The sequence below is a fragment of the Tursiops truncatus genome, chromosome 6 (assembly GCF_011762595.2).
Source record: "Tursiops truncatus isolate mTurTru1 chromosome 6, mTurTru1.mat.Y, whole genome shotgun sequence".
NCBI lineage: Eukaryota > Metazoa > Chordata > Mammalia > Artiodactyla > Delphinidae > Tursiops > Tursiops truncatus.
This window is the reverse complement of record NC_047039.1, coordinates 10,037,105-10,050,001: the sequence shown is the minus strand read 5'-3', so window position 1 is coordinate 10,050,001 and position 12,897 is coordinate 10,037,105. Positions and strand designations below refer to the sequence as shown.

The following is a 12,897-nucleotide window of genomic DNA, read 5'->3' as shown; positions in this document are numbered from 1 at the left end:
AAGCACTGGGCTCCATATAGTATTTCTTTTTTTTTTTTTTTTTTGTGGTACACAGGCCTCTCACTGTTGTGGCCTCTCCCGTTGCAGAGCGGGGGCTCCGGACGCGCAGGCTCAGATGCCATGGCTCACGGGCCCAGCCGCTCCACGGCATGTGGGATTCTCCCAGACCGGGGCACGAACCTGTGTCCCCTGCATCGGCAGGTGGACTCTCAACCACTGCGCCACCAGGGAAGCCCCATATACAGTATTTCTAATCCTCACAATAACCCTACAAAGTTGGTATTATCACCCCGCTCCACTTTACACCTGAGGAAAGGTTCCGGGAGGTGACTGAACTTGCTCACGGATATACAGCTAGGTCATGGGACAGCCAGAACCAAACCCCAGAATGTTAGACTCTGAAGTGCTTGTTCTTTCTGCCATGTCACACAGTCTCTCCTTGTCTTTATAAATGTTCTAATGCTGCTTGATACGTTTGTTTTGTTTCCTACAGTTCAATTCTAAGTCACTATAAAGCTTATCTTTTTCTTTTTTTTAAAAAAATATTTATTTATTTGGTCACACTGGGTCTTAGTTGCAGCAGGTGGGCTCCTTGTTGTGGCTTGCTGGCTCCTTAGTTGCAGCTTGCTGGCTCCTTAGTTGCGGCATGCATGTGGGATCTAGTTCCCTTGACCAGGGATTGAACCCGGAACCCCTGTGCACTGGGAGCGCAAGCCTTATCCACTGTGCCACTAGGGGAGTCCCCAAAGCTTATCTTTTTCTTACTTAAACTTCACAGAAGCTGGTTTTAAATACTGTAAACAGCTTTATTTTTGAAAATGAAAGAAAATACACATGAAGGGAGAGAAAACTTTAATAAGTGGTCTTGGCCAATCTAGATTTCATTATCCCTGATGTTTCTGCTAAAAGGAATCCAATATTAACCTTTACGACACCAAAGAATTCAATGTTAACATTAAAAATTTCATTACCTGCCGGAGTTGGAAGATTCCACCTGTTGGCACGTCCTTTGCAGGAATTACCTCTACAGGGCAGTATTCACCATTCTCATTCTGTTCCAAGATTTGAACCCAGAATTCCACTTTCCTGGTGACTTCGCTCCATCTAGGAAATAGTTGAAGTTCTTGGAAAATCATACATTTCTATTTCAATACAGGCAGCTTAGGATCCTACACATGAGAATTAATGATGAAAATAACCTCCAAACAGAATAACTCAGTAGAATTATCTGTAGTTCAGTGAGTAATACACAAATATATACTGGCAAATGTAATTAAAAGCAAAGTTCAACAAACAACATCAGAACTAAAAATGATGCCTTTATTTCATTCAAAAAGGTATGATAATTACAAATCTATTTCAAAGTGGTTATTCAAAAATTTAAACACTGTTATCAGAAGTACAGAAGTAAGTTGCAGTGATTATCTTTTCATACAGCAAAGGTAGTGCTGTATGCTTTAGTGACTTGACAAGTATCTCTGCTGAGGTCAATAAGAGAATCAAAAAAAAAAAATCCCAATGTCTAATTTAGTATTTGGTAAAACTTTCTAAATACAAAAAAAAAGAAGAAAATCTGCTTCTCATCTATAATTAGATGCAGTACAAATATATGCTCTTTCAGTCTTTTCCTTTTAACTCTTCTGTTTAAAATTCTGGTCAACAAGTAAGCCTTCCTCCTTCCATGATTAATGCTACTTGAAAAGAACTTTGAGCTAAAGATAGAATAAGTAAGGGACTTCCCTGGTGGTGCAGTGGTTAAGAGTCCACCTGGCAATGCAGGGGACACGGGTTCGAGCCCTGGTCCAGGAGGATCCCACATGCTGCGGAGCAACTAAGCCCGTGTGCCACAATTACTGAGCCTGTGCTCTAGAGCCCACGAGCCACAACTACTGAGCCTGAGTGCCACAACTACTGAAGCCTGCGTGCCGAGCCAGCGCTCCACAACAAAAGAGGCCACTACAATGAGAAGCCCGCGCACCGCAACGAACAGTAGCCCCCGATCACCACAACTAGAGATAGCCTGCACGCAGTAACAAAGACCCAACACAGCCAAAAAATAAACTTATTTAAAAAAAAAAAACATGTAAACCTGAATTCCAGAGTATATCTTGATCTATTTTCTCTACAGATGATTAATTAGAAGTATTTCATAATGATAAGCAACCTTTTCTCCAAAAATTCATTTCACACTTCATTCTTAACTACCTATTTCTTAACTTTTTCCCATCACTCTTCAAAGTTCACTCCTCCAAGGAAGTTTAACTGTGCTGTTAATACCGTGGACATAACACCAGCTATTACTGGAATACTGGTAATGCTCAGGAAGGGGTAACCTTTATAAATGGCAATATTAATCTCTAGCAATTTTTTAAAATTATAAATGGAATCAGATGGATATCTAAAATTCACCTGTCCCGAAGACTGCGTGTTTTTGCTTGGATAATCCCCAAATCCCACAGGGTTGGGTTTTTCCGAGGATCATTCATCTTATGGCCATAGACTTCAATTGCCAAAGCCCCTTCTGAAAGATGCTCGATAAAGTCTTCAGTGATGCCAACAGAAAATTCCTGGAAGGAAGTACGTACAGAAGAAGAAAACACCTTCTAGTGACCTTACAATTACTTACACCTGACATATCCTCACTTCATCATGGAGAAGAGAAATAGAATGTTTTAGCCATAGGACAAAACTGTCATCCAACACCCATAATGAATGCTCAGATGGCCCGAGGTTCTTAACTCTGATTTTTAAAAAACTTTTCACCTTGAAAATCTATTGTAAAAGACCAGCACTGTATTCTATTTTGTTAGCAATATTTTGGGAGCTATTTTTGAAAGTATAAATAATTATATTAAGAATGACAACAATGATCTATGTCTTGATATAAAAGTTATTACATCCAGTAAGGCAGCAGTGTGTTGGAAAAACAATTTTTTCCAGTTTTTAGGAAGTTAACTATCTCCAATAATAAGAGAGAAAGGAAATAAATACTGATCATCAGTGCAAATAATCACCTATTTTAAAAAAATTCTCCTATCTGTCCATCTTTGTACGATAGATGTAAAACAGCCTCTTGCAATAATTAGGATTAAGCTCTAAAAAAGTTTATTTTAAAAAGTCATAGAACCTCTCTCTCTCTCGATCTTTAGCACAACAAAAGTATTTCTGTTTTAAACAGATTAGAAAGAGACCTCTCTCGAAAAAAAAAAAATGAGATGGCTCAAGTGAGATAAAGTAGAAAAAGAGAATTTAGAATCTGACAGTCCCGGCTCTGCTAGTTACTAGCCATGGGCAAATGACCTCTGAACCGACTTCTTCAGCTAAAGAAAGCACTGTCATCAAATACAGCTGTGGGAAAGAGCAAATGAAAGAATCACAAAGTGCTGAACAGAATATTAGGGGCTCCACAATGCTAGTTCTTATCTCCCTTCTATCTTCACTTTCTCTAAAACACTAGTTTCCTAACCTTCCCAGATGACAGTTTCTCCAGTAACTCATACAAAACATGGATTCCTTTTGGAGAAGAGCAGACATATGTACATATAGTCACACAACAGTTAACTTTTGATGCTGGAGGAGCTACATGCACTGACACTATAGTTCTGCTTTTCCCCCAGGCTTACAGAGATATAATTGACATATAACGCTGTGTAAGTTAACATGTACATACAGTGTGTTGACGGCACTTTAGTCTTTGACTCCAACCCCACTCTAAGAACCTGATCCAAGACACAGACTGGTACCAAATTACTCAACAAAATATGGGTTGTTTTTTGTTTTGACCTGAGTAATTAAATGCTGCCCCAGTCTGGAAAACACACTTACATTGCACTGATCAAAGACAACCATGCACTGAGGTTCCTTGCTGACAGGAGAGGATGAGGTATCCACCTCGGGTGCAACAATTACCGGCTCCTGTTGATCCCAGAAGTTGTATTTGCAGAATACAAAGTGGGACAGATGCTGTGGCAAGCCGGTGGCTTGAAGTATTTTAACCTGAAGGAAAAGGAAGACTGTTTTTAACTCAGAAAGTTCCAAGAAGTACTTTGAGTCAGAGACACAGGCTCTAGTCCTGACTGTGTCACTAACAGTTGGTTTACGTTGACCAAATCTCATTCAACCTGGGCTGTATTTTTGCATCTGTGAAATGTCATATTTAGTGAGAGGTTGACACAAGGTATCAGTAACCTTGAGGATATACAAGTGGACATTTTAAAGCATTTACAGGCTGATGAAGAACATTTACAATTCTAGTTTTTTATATCATCATCATCTTCGGAAGAAGAAAGTTCTCAAACATCAGCACCATTCAATCATACAAACTTGGCCAACTATGGATAATACGGCCCAAGGACACAAGATTGTTAAGAATGATGAATGAAGAATGAAAACAGTGTGCATACCAGTAAGCAGTAAATATTCAGAAAAGGGCAAAAAAAAATTTATTTGATATTTTAATGTATAATAAAGAACAAGGTTCTCAATTGGAATGTTACTTGCTACTAGAGCGTTTTTGGAAAACTTTAAAAGCATCAGGAATGTATACTCTGAAGATCTGGAGGGGTGAACGGAGGAGACAAAAGATGGTGACCGCTGACCATTCTCTGCAGCGATGTGTACGATGCCTTCTCCGTGCAGATTCAGGGAGGAGGGCCAGATCAAAGGAAATGTGCCCTGGACTGCTGGGGTGTGGGGTTTTGTGATAACTACGTGCGATTACAGAAGTATGTGTTTAATCAGACCCGAACGCCCCCAGAAGAAATGCCCATAATAGATTTTAAAGCAGCCAATGGTCTAAATATTTCTTTTGGCAGGCAGTGTCAGGTTGATTTTTAACTTTGTGATAAGTTGTGGAAGAAACTAAATCCTGAAATTAACTAAGCTAAATTCTGACTTCATAATCCATGAGGCCAACCTTCAGGAGACTGCACACTGATCAGTTATCACGCTCTTCACCTGGTCGCTTCCTACATGTTGTATGACGCACTCTAAACCTCCAGTACGTAAAATAAACAAAAACAGATTTGAGTATGTGGCAGAAGTTTACATAGTTTAGCAACCACAAATGTTCTTACTGTTTAACGAAGCATTAATAATGACACAGAAAATCATGCAAAGCAGACGACCATTTTCTTCTATAATGGGTAAGCAACGGACGGGCACTCCTGCTATTACTCACTTTTTTCTGTGATGGCACAGAGTTTGAAACATCTAGATAGCAATTCCCAGGCTATGAAAGACAGATTGACTAACACATTTTGTTTCTCCAAACCAAATAGAGCCATTAGTATTTGGCAATTAATTTTTCATTAAATTTTAAAAACCATGCCCTTTTCATTAAGTGTTTAAAATGCTTATTATATTCTTTAAGATGAGGCAATGTGGTATTTGGGAAGATTGCAATATTCTGGAGTACAAAGATCTAAATAAAAATTTCTGCCACTTATTAGCTTCTGTTTATGAGCAAATTACTTTAATTCTTAGGCTTAGTTTTTCTCCTATGGAAAACAGGATAGCTACCTAATGATAGATGTGTGAGGACTAACCATACCAATGAAATACAATGAATGAAATCACTACCAGGCGTTACGTGGATGGATGTTCAATACATACTTCTTTGTGACTGAATTCCATCTGAAAGTTAATTTTCTTTCTTAGAAATCAATTTCAATTTTAAGATTGAAATAAATAAGAAAGCAAGGTTTCATATGCTGAACTCTCTCCCCTATAGGCAACTCCTCAGGAATGAGACTGCAGGAATAAAGAATATCAGGAATAAAAATATCAGGAATGATGTCTAGAACATAGGTTTAAGTATTTGCTTGCAGAAACCAAAATCACCACCAGGTGTCAGAATACCACAGACTTCAACTTGCCACTGCTCAAGACCTACAGCCCAGAAATGTCGGGAGACACTGATGTTGTTCGCGGTTTTAAAATATACTAATTTTATTTAATGTAATTAAAATGATCAATATGTTAATATGTGCATACTTTTTTTCATCACAGAAAAATAAATCTAGTCTTCTTTTAAGGGCCAGTGATACTCATCACCTGTGATATCTTAAGTGCCCCCAAACTGGTATCTTTTGTTTTATTCCCCACCAATATTTAACTACCATACAGTTTATTTGTCTTCCTCCTTTTACACAAAAGGCTATTACACACTCAGAATATGGTGTCTAAAAACCACTCCCCACTGAAAGGGATCCAGTTCCCTTTCAGTGGAGAAATGGTCTGGGACAAGGAATGTACAGTCTGCGTCACTCCAGAGCAGGAAAGCTGGCACACTCTCTGAGGGTTAGGGTTGTATCAAAGGACTCAAGAGCTACCCGAAGAGGCTTCCACAGGCCAAAGATGGGATTGTTTGAGCTTCGATATAGGTAATGAATACAATGGATCAAAACACACCAAGTATATTTAAATCCAAGAGTTCATAATGATATGAAGACCAAACCAAAAAAACCTCACTTGTCGCTTTTGCATAATAGTAGGAAAACCAATTCATTATTTTGAAAACTAGTGAATAAAGGGAGAGAATGGAGCATTCACCCTGCCTTTTAGATACAAATTGTACCTCTGAATAGCAAAATAGTTGACAGTAGGAAGGTTCACTCTACAGAATTCCAGCTAATAAATGAAGGGATGATAGAATTATTTTTTCTAACTCCTAATGAAATACCTAGGTAATAACCATCAACGATTGCTAACAACCCCAAAAGAGAACCAGACATGACGTGCCTTCTGATGGAAGACACCTTACCCTGTAAAGGATCATCGCCCCTCCCCTCCCCCAGGTCACCTTTATATCTAACTCCCAATTTACAGCAAATACACCTTAACACAGTAAATAATACCAATCAGCAAAATCCAGACTATGAGAAAACACACGATGACAATGCAGTTTCTACAATAAACAAATTGCAGGGTGAGAGAGAGAGAGGGCAAGCATGAGGGAGCAAGCATAAGGGCCAGAGCCTAAAGATTAAAATATAAAATAGACTAAAGACGCCAAGACGACCAGGGAAACTGACTGGATATTTCATGATATTAAAAAAGTATTAACTCTTGATCATGATATCCTGGCTAGGTTGGTTTTTTAAAAGTCCTCTTCTTTTGGAGATATATATACTAAACTATTCTTGAAGAAATATGATGTCTGGGATCGCTTCAAAATAATCCAAGGGAAGGGGACAGTGGAGAAGCACCTTGTGTATATGAACGAAACAAGACTGACCATGAGTTGATAGTCGAGGGAGAATGAATAGGGGTCAATGACACTATCCTACTACTTTTCTATATGTTTGATATCTTCCATAAAAAAAATTAATACATTTTAACTTCATTTAAAAAAAAAAAAAGCCTAAGTTACCCAGTGACAAAGATACATTTCCCAAGTGAGACAGTACCCTCACATGTTACTTCACTAATGGTAAGTTTCACAGGTTGCATCTCTGGTCCATCCCCTTTAAAGTGGGCCATTATGAGTCACAAAGCCTATGTCTCCCCATCTTTGATAATCATACAACCTCAAAGGAAATGTTCTGAAATCGAGTACAGTACAAAGATTCACCGTTTAGTGAATTAAGAATACTTCCCCGTCACACGGAAGCAATGGACCGTCAATTACTAATTGAGGCCTCCTAAATACATGGAAAGTGGCCCAACTCTAACAGCTTTAGCTGCTCCATACCTGTAGCTGATGCCTAACTTACTCCTTTCAAAATGAAACTCAATTCTAGAAATATTTACTGAGCTACAAGACTGGACCTAGGATAGACTATGAAATGAGAGTGAAGTGTGGGCTTCCTGGCCTCACCTTTGAATGGCCTCCTCACTCACACACGGTGTCTAAGCCCCTTGCTGATTTCTCGTCTTCAAAAACCTTTTTAAGTGGTGCCTGGGTGATTCTCAACCCATGGCACCCTGGCCCACTAGAGTGTGCCTGGAAATGCACGATGGGATGTTCTCCTTGTCGTAATGAGTGAAGAGGCGGCCCTACCTATGCTGACCTAACACGCGCCCAAGCAACCACCCGTGACGATACCACAGCCCCCTAGGGAGAGGACAGCTTTACATAACATGCTCTCCTTCCAGTTCACTCTGAGTCTCATCTTTCCAGAAATATCCCTCAGACCTCACTATGTGCATTCATTGATGACCCCTACTCTGTGTCCCAGAACAACTCCTATCTACCCCTCTCAGAGCACACGGGACACACAGTACTGGAGTCCTCCGTTTACCTCTGCGTCCCCCAGAGGTGCACACCAACTACACAGGTTGCTCCCCTGACAGCACGAGTCCTGCCCGACTCATTTTCATATTCCCAGCGCCTGACAGTGTCTCACAGATGATACTCAACACACAGTTCAGGAACAGTATGCGTGGGAAGAGCAGAGAGGAAAGGGTCTGGGGCGAGGACATGACGGGACAGCACAAGCAAAGGCATGCTCCTGAAGAGGAAACAAGAAACATGCAAAGACAGGGTGAAGAGTGGCTTAGGCGGCTGCTTAGCAATAGGACCAAGGCTGGGACACACCTCCAGCATCAGAAGAGGCCCAAAAGGAGGAGGAAACCTGTGTGAGAAAACTGGCTTCTCTAGAGAGAAGTTCAGACAAACTCAAATTCACATAATTTTAGGGCAGAACAGCCCAGAAGAAAGAGGTGACTTATCCAAGGGGTCACAGAGGAAGGGAGTGGAAACACCTGGCTACCTGGAATGTCAGGAAAATGTGATGAAATACGGTTTCTAGAACACTAAATACTAAAGATTTATTTAGAGACAGATATTTTCAAAATTTGAAAAAGGACACAGTATTTACTGTCTAAATAACCACAATCCTCAAAACCAGCTGCACTTCTACTACTTCTAAAGGCAAGTGGGCCTTACCATGCACACGAGTTTGTTCTCCTGGGTCTCCTTATCAAAGGACGCGTCTGCAGCATCATCACCTCCCGCAATTCTCTCCCCGATGTCACCACTAATGCGCATCACCTCTACATGCAGCCGGCCTGCCACCTACAGCAGTGGGGACAAAAGCAGATCCTTTCTCCAGATTTTGTTCTTTCCTCTGTTGTACAGTCAAGTGGTTAGCTTAGTGGTATAACAGGTTCTACCAGTTACTTTACCTCAAAGTATTTATTTGGAATAATCACCATCCAGCAGTATGGAAACACAGATATTAATAATACACATAGATAATGCCTGTCGTTATTGATGAAAAATTATAACAACAATTTACTATCACCACCCTGTTGTTTCTCAAACTGTTCTCTGCGGGGCACAAGGCACGAGGAGAAAACTAACCTCTCCTTTCTGGTTGATGATTGGAACAGCATATTGTAACTTCACATCATAGAAGAGGGACTCCAGGAAGACATTAGCCACCCCAATGAGACTATGATTTTCCTGCTCATCATAGAACGGATCTGCACGCTTGAAGTAAGACCGTATCACCTTTAAAGAGATTCAAAACATACAGCTTCAGAAAACCTCTTAAAATAAACGCATTCAACCTACCACTTTTTGATGCAGTCTAATAAAGTCACTAAACTTAGCTGAAGTATAGCATCGTATTGCATGCACGCACACATGCACACACACACACACACACACACACACACACACACACACACACACACTCTTCCTCATTCCCCCTTAGAATGGTGGTCAGCACCCTTCACCCATGAGAGAGCAATCCCAATAACACATCATTACTTTCATCATTTCTTCTCCCTTACATGGAAACCTTGCTGTGAAAATAGAGAAAGCATACATTGACTAGAAAAATCAGCAGAGTGTACAAAAGTACTCTATTTTTCATTCACATCTATTCTACCTGTCCCTACCAAATCATTAGACACGCTGCTGCTAATGAGAGGTGACCCCCTTACAAGAGTGTGGTTTGCTTGTTATTTGTTGTTAATGTTATTTCATTTCTAAGTTGAAATAGGAGAGGAATACAGAAGAAAATGGAAAAAAATGTTTTAAGAAAAAAATGTCATCTAACTATAAGAAGTCATTTTTATTGATGAACATTTTTTTTTTTTTTTTTTTTTTTTTGCGGTACACGGGCCTCTCACTGTTGTGGCCTCTCCCGTTGCGGAGCACAGGCTCTGGACGCGCAGGCTCAGCGGCCATGGCTCACGGGCCCAGCCGCTCCACAGCATGTGGGATCTTCCCGGACCGGGGCACAAACCCGTGTCCCCTGCATTGGCAGGCGGACTCTCAATCACTGCGCCACCAGGGAAGCCCTTGATGAACATTTTTACAAAACAAGAGGCTAAGGAAGTGAACAACTCTATGGGGCCCTAGGACCAGCAGCGCTGAAACTATGTAAAAATATACATAATTCATACTTCTATTTTAAATAGGTACAAGCACACGGCTGACCTAAATGAGCAAACCTGAAACTTGAGGAGAGAGTACCAGAGTTCAGATCTATGGCACCTGCTTTAGGATCAAAACGCCTTCAAAAAATGTTCCTAATAGTATAAATATTAAGGTACCACTGATGTTCAGTTCAAAAAACAGATGTTGTAGTTTTGTTATTTGCAAGGTTAAAATATGTTGAGAAATGGGAAGAGAGATATTAAGGCCTGAGTAAAACCATGGGAGACAGATACACGTAACACCAACAGAAGCCAGGAAAAACACAGAAGATTCTACTAGAAATCCAGAGAACACAAATGTGGAGGAGAGAAGATGCCAGAAAAACAGGTTATTAAAATTCTTGACTAGCTAAACAATTGACAGGATTAAAATAAGTATTGTATTTATTAAACAAGCTATTTTGGAAAAATGAACAGTTCTTCCCTAAAATGGGCAGGCTCATTCCTGAGTGGTTCCTTCTGTGACTATCAGTTAAGTAGTTTTTCTCAAATAACTTACTGGGGTATCTTCTTCACACTCCTTCCACTCCTGATAAAGATCTCTCATATCCAATAACCTGTTGTCCAGTTTTTCCAAAGACCAAATCTGCTTCCCTTTTCCTTTTCTTCTCACCTGGATGGCAGGTTCACTAAGGAGAGAGCCTCGCTGTGAAGACAGTAAGAGTGGCGTTGGGAAGCACAGAGATATCTATGCATCGTAGACATCAACCCCAACATTCTATACCCACCAGTCAAATGTCATCGACTAAAATGGAAACTGTATCATTCTTTAATCTGTTCAGTGCAGAACTTCCCAGAAATCTTACAAGCTTAATATAACCTCTTTCTATCTAACTGCAGTCAAAATTTAAATTTAAGTATAAATCTAAATTTAAACTCAAATCCCAGAAAAGTAGACCATGTCTATGGGGAAGTCAAAAATGTTTTATTCAGGACATCATATGACCAAAGAGTATCAGTGGGTAGGAAGAGAGTCATAAGCACTGAATGGGAAGGGAAAGTTTGTGGGATGGATGGTGAAGAATTTTTACCTTTCAAAAGTTAGCATTTTAAAAAATTTCTGAATGGCTAAGTATCTTAATGTGATACAAAACACAAATGATTAAAAGAGTAAGCTGTGAAAAGTATCCTATTTACCCATTTGGAGGCAACAAATGATACCAAATTCCAAATATACGTAGTTTGAATTTATTATTAAGACGGTACAGAACTAGGTAGTGATGCTGGCTGCACAACACTGTGAATGTACTACATGCCACTGAATTGTTCACTTTAATTAACTTTATGTTACGTGAATTTCACCTCAAAAAAAATAAATAGTACTCATTTAAGTCTTTCTAGCTTAGAAAGCAACGTGCTTTTAATGTAGAAAACATGTTTAAATGTTTTGAAATCACAATGTAGAAAATAAAAATGCCCCTGTAGATCTCCCCCAGAGAGATGTACCTATCAGATATCTAATCAACTGAGATTTCCCGGAAATTTTTTAAACTGTTCTGGTACGTCTACTTAGAACTTTGGAGAATTATGAAAGATGCCAATGTTGCCTTAACATCTTGCCTATAATCAGTTCCAAAGAAACAGAATTTACATAACGAAGCAAGGATTTTAGAATTCTGAAGTTCAAAAATTACCGTTCTCTCACATACTGCAAAGACCCTTCTACCTTATATTCAGCCGGCTAGGGAAACGAATATCTGGATACAAAATTCTACCTAATCCATCAAAAATTATGTACTAACATGATCAAGAGCTATAAAAGAACCCAAATAAGCGAGAAAACTGAATGGCAAGGATAGGAGACTATGATGGGACTTGACCTCTGATTTTTATTAGGCTTCTTACATTATAAAAAATAGAGAGAATTGTGATCTTGAATACCCACATGAAACAACTAGTGGACAGTTGTGCCATGCCATCTAGTGACAAGTAGAAAACAACATGCTATAGGTAAAATGAATCCCTAACTTGGGGGGCAAGGGGTGGCGGGTGGCAGAGGAATAGCATGAAGGGAAGAACCACTTGGGGTACGGGTACTGCTGGAGATGGGGATGAGGGCAAACCCCCCACCCCGGTGTCTGAATAATATGAAGGCGTTTTATCCAGTGATATCTTTGTTTGTTTTCATTAACGTCAATCTCACCTTCCTGTTGGCATCGAGGCTGGAAGCTGGAATCTGTAGGGTTACTTTATACTCTGTTCGTTTATCCAGTTCTTCCGCAATGTAACTAGCTTCTCTCACCAACAGATTGGCCTTAACGATTTGTTCCCTCAGCCTCATCAGGCTGTTATTCAGTGTTGCTTCTCTTCAAAAAAAAAAAAGGGGGTGGGGGGCAGATAACCATTAAAGTAGCACATCAGAATATTATATAGTGCATGGTACGTTAACACCAAACTGCGAACCAAGCTTTACAACTGTCTTTTGCACACAGGGAATACATCACCGACACTGGCCCATGCACACACTTGAATGTGGGCTACGTTACAAGCACTGGCACATGCTCC

General features: G+C 39.9%; 1 protein-coding gene across 6 annotated transcripts in view; it reads right to left on the bottom strand.

The window, feature by feature from the left end:
• Positions 1–12,897, bottom strand: part of KIF13B (kinesin family member 13B) — a 187,153-nt gene that overhangs the window by 65,563 nt on the left and 108,693 nt on the right. For all 6 annotated transcript variants that reach the window (XM_019941373.3, XM_073805779.1, XM_019941375.3 and 3 more), the window contains exons 18-24: positions 12,536–12,698; positions 10,892–11,038; positions 9,308–9,457; positions 8,891–9,019; positions 3,826–3,996; positions 2,410–2,567; positions 972–1,104 (exon numbers count right to left, since the gene is read on the bottom strand). In XM_019941373.3, coding sequence (XP_019796932.2) covers positions 972–1,104; positions 2,410–2,567; positions 3,826–3,996; positions 8,891–9,019; positions 9,308–9,457; positions 10,892–11,038; positions 12,536–12,698 — 1,051 coding nt within the window. The remainder of the gene's footprint in view (positions 1–971; positions 1,105–2,409; positions 2,568–3,825; positions 3,997–8,890; positions 9,020–9,307; positions 9,458–10,891; positions 11,039–12,535; positions 12,699–12,897) is intronic.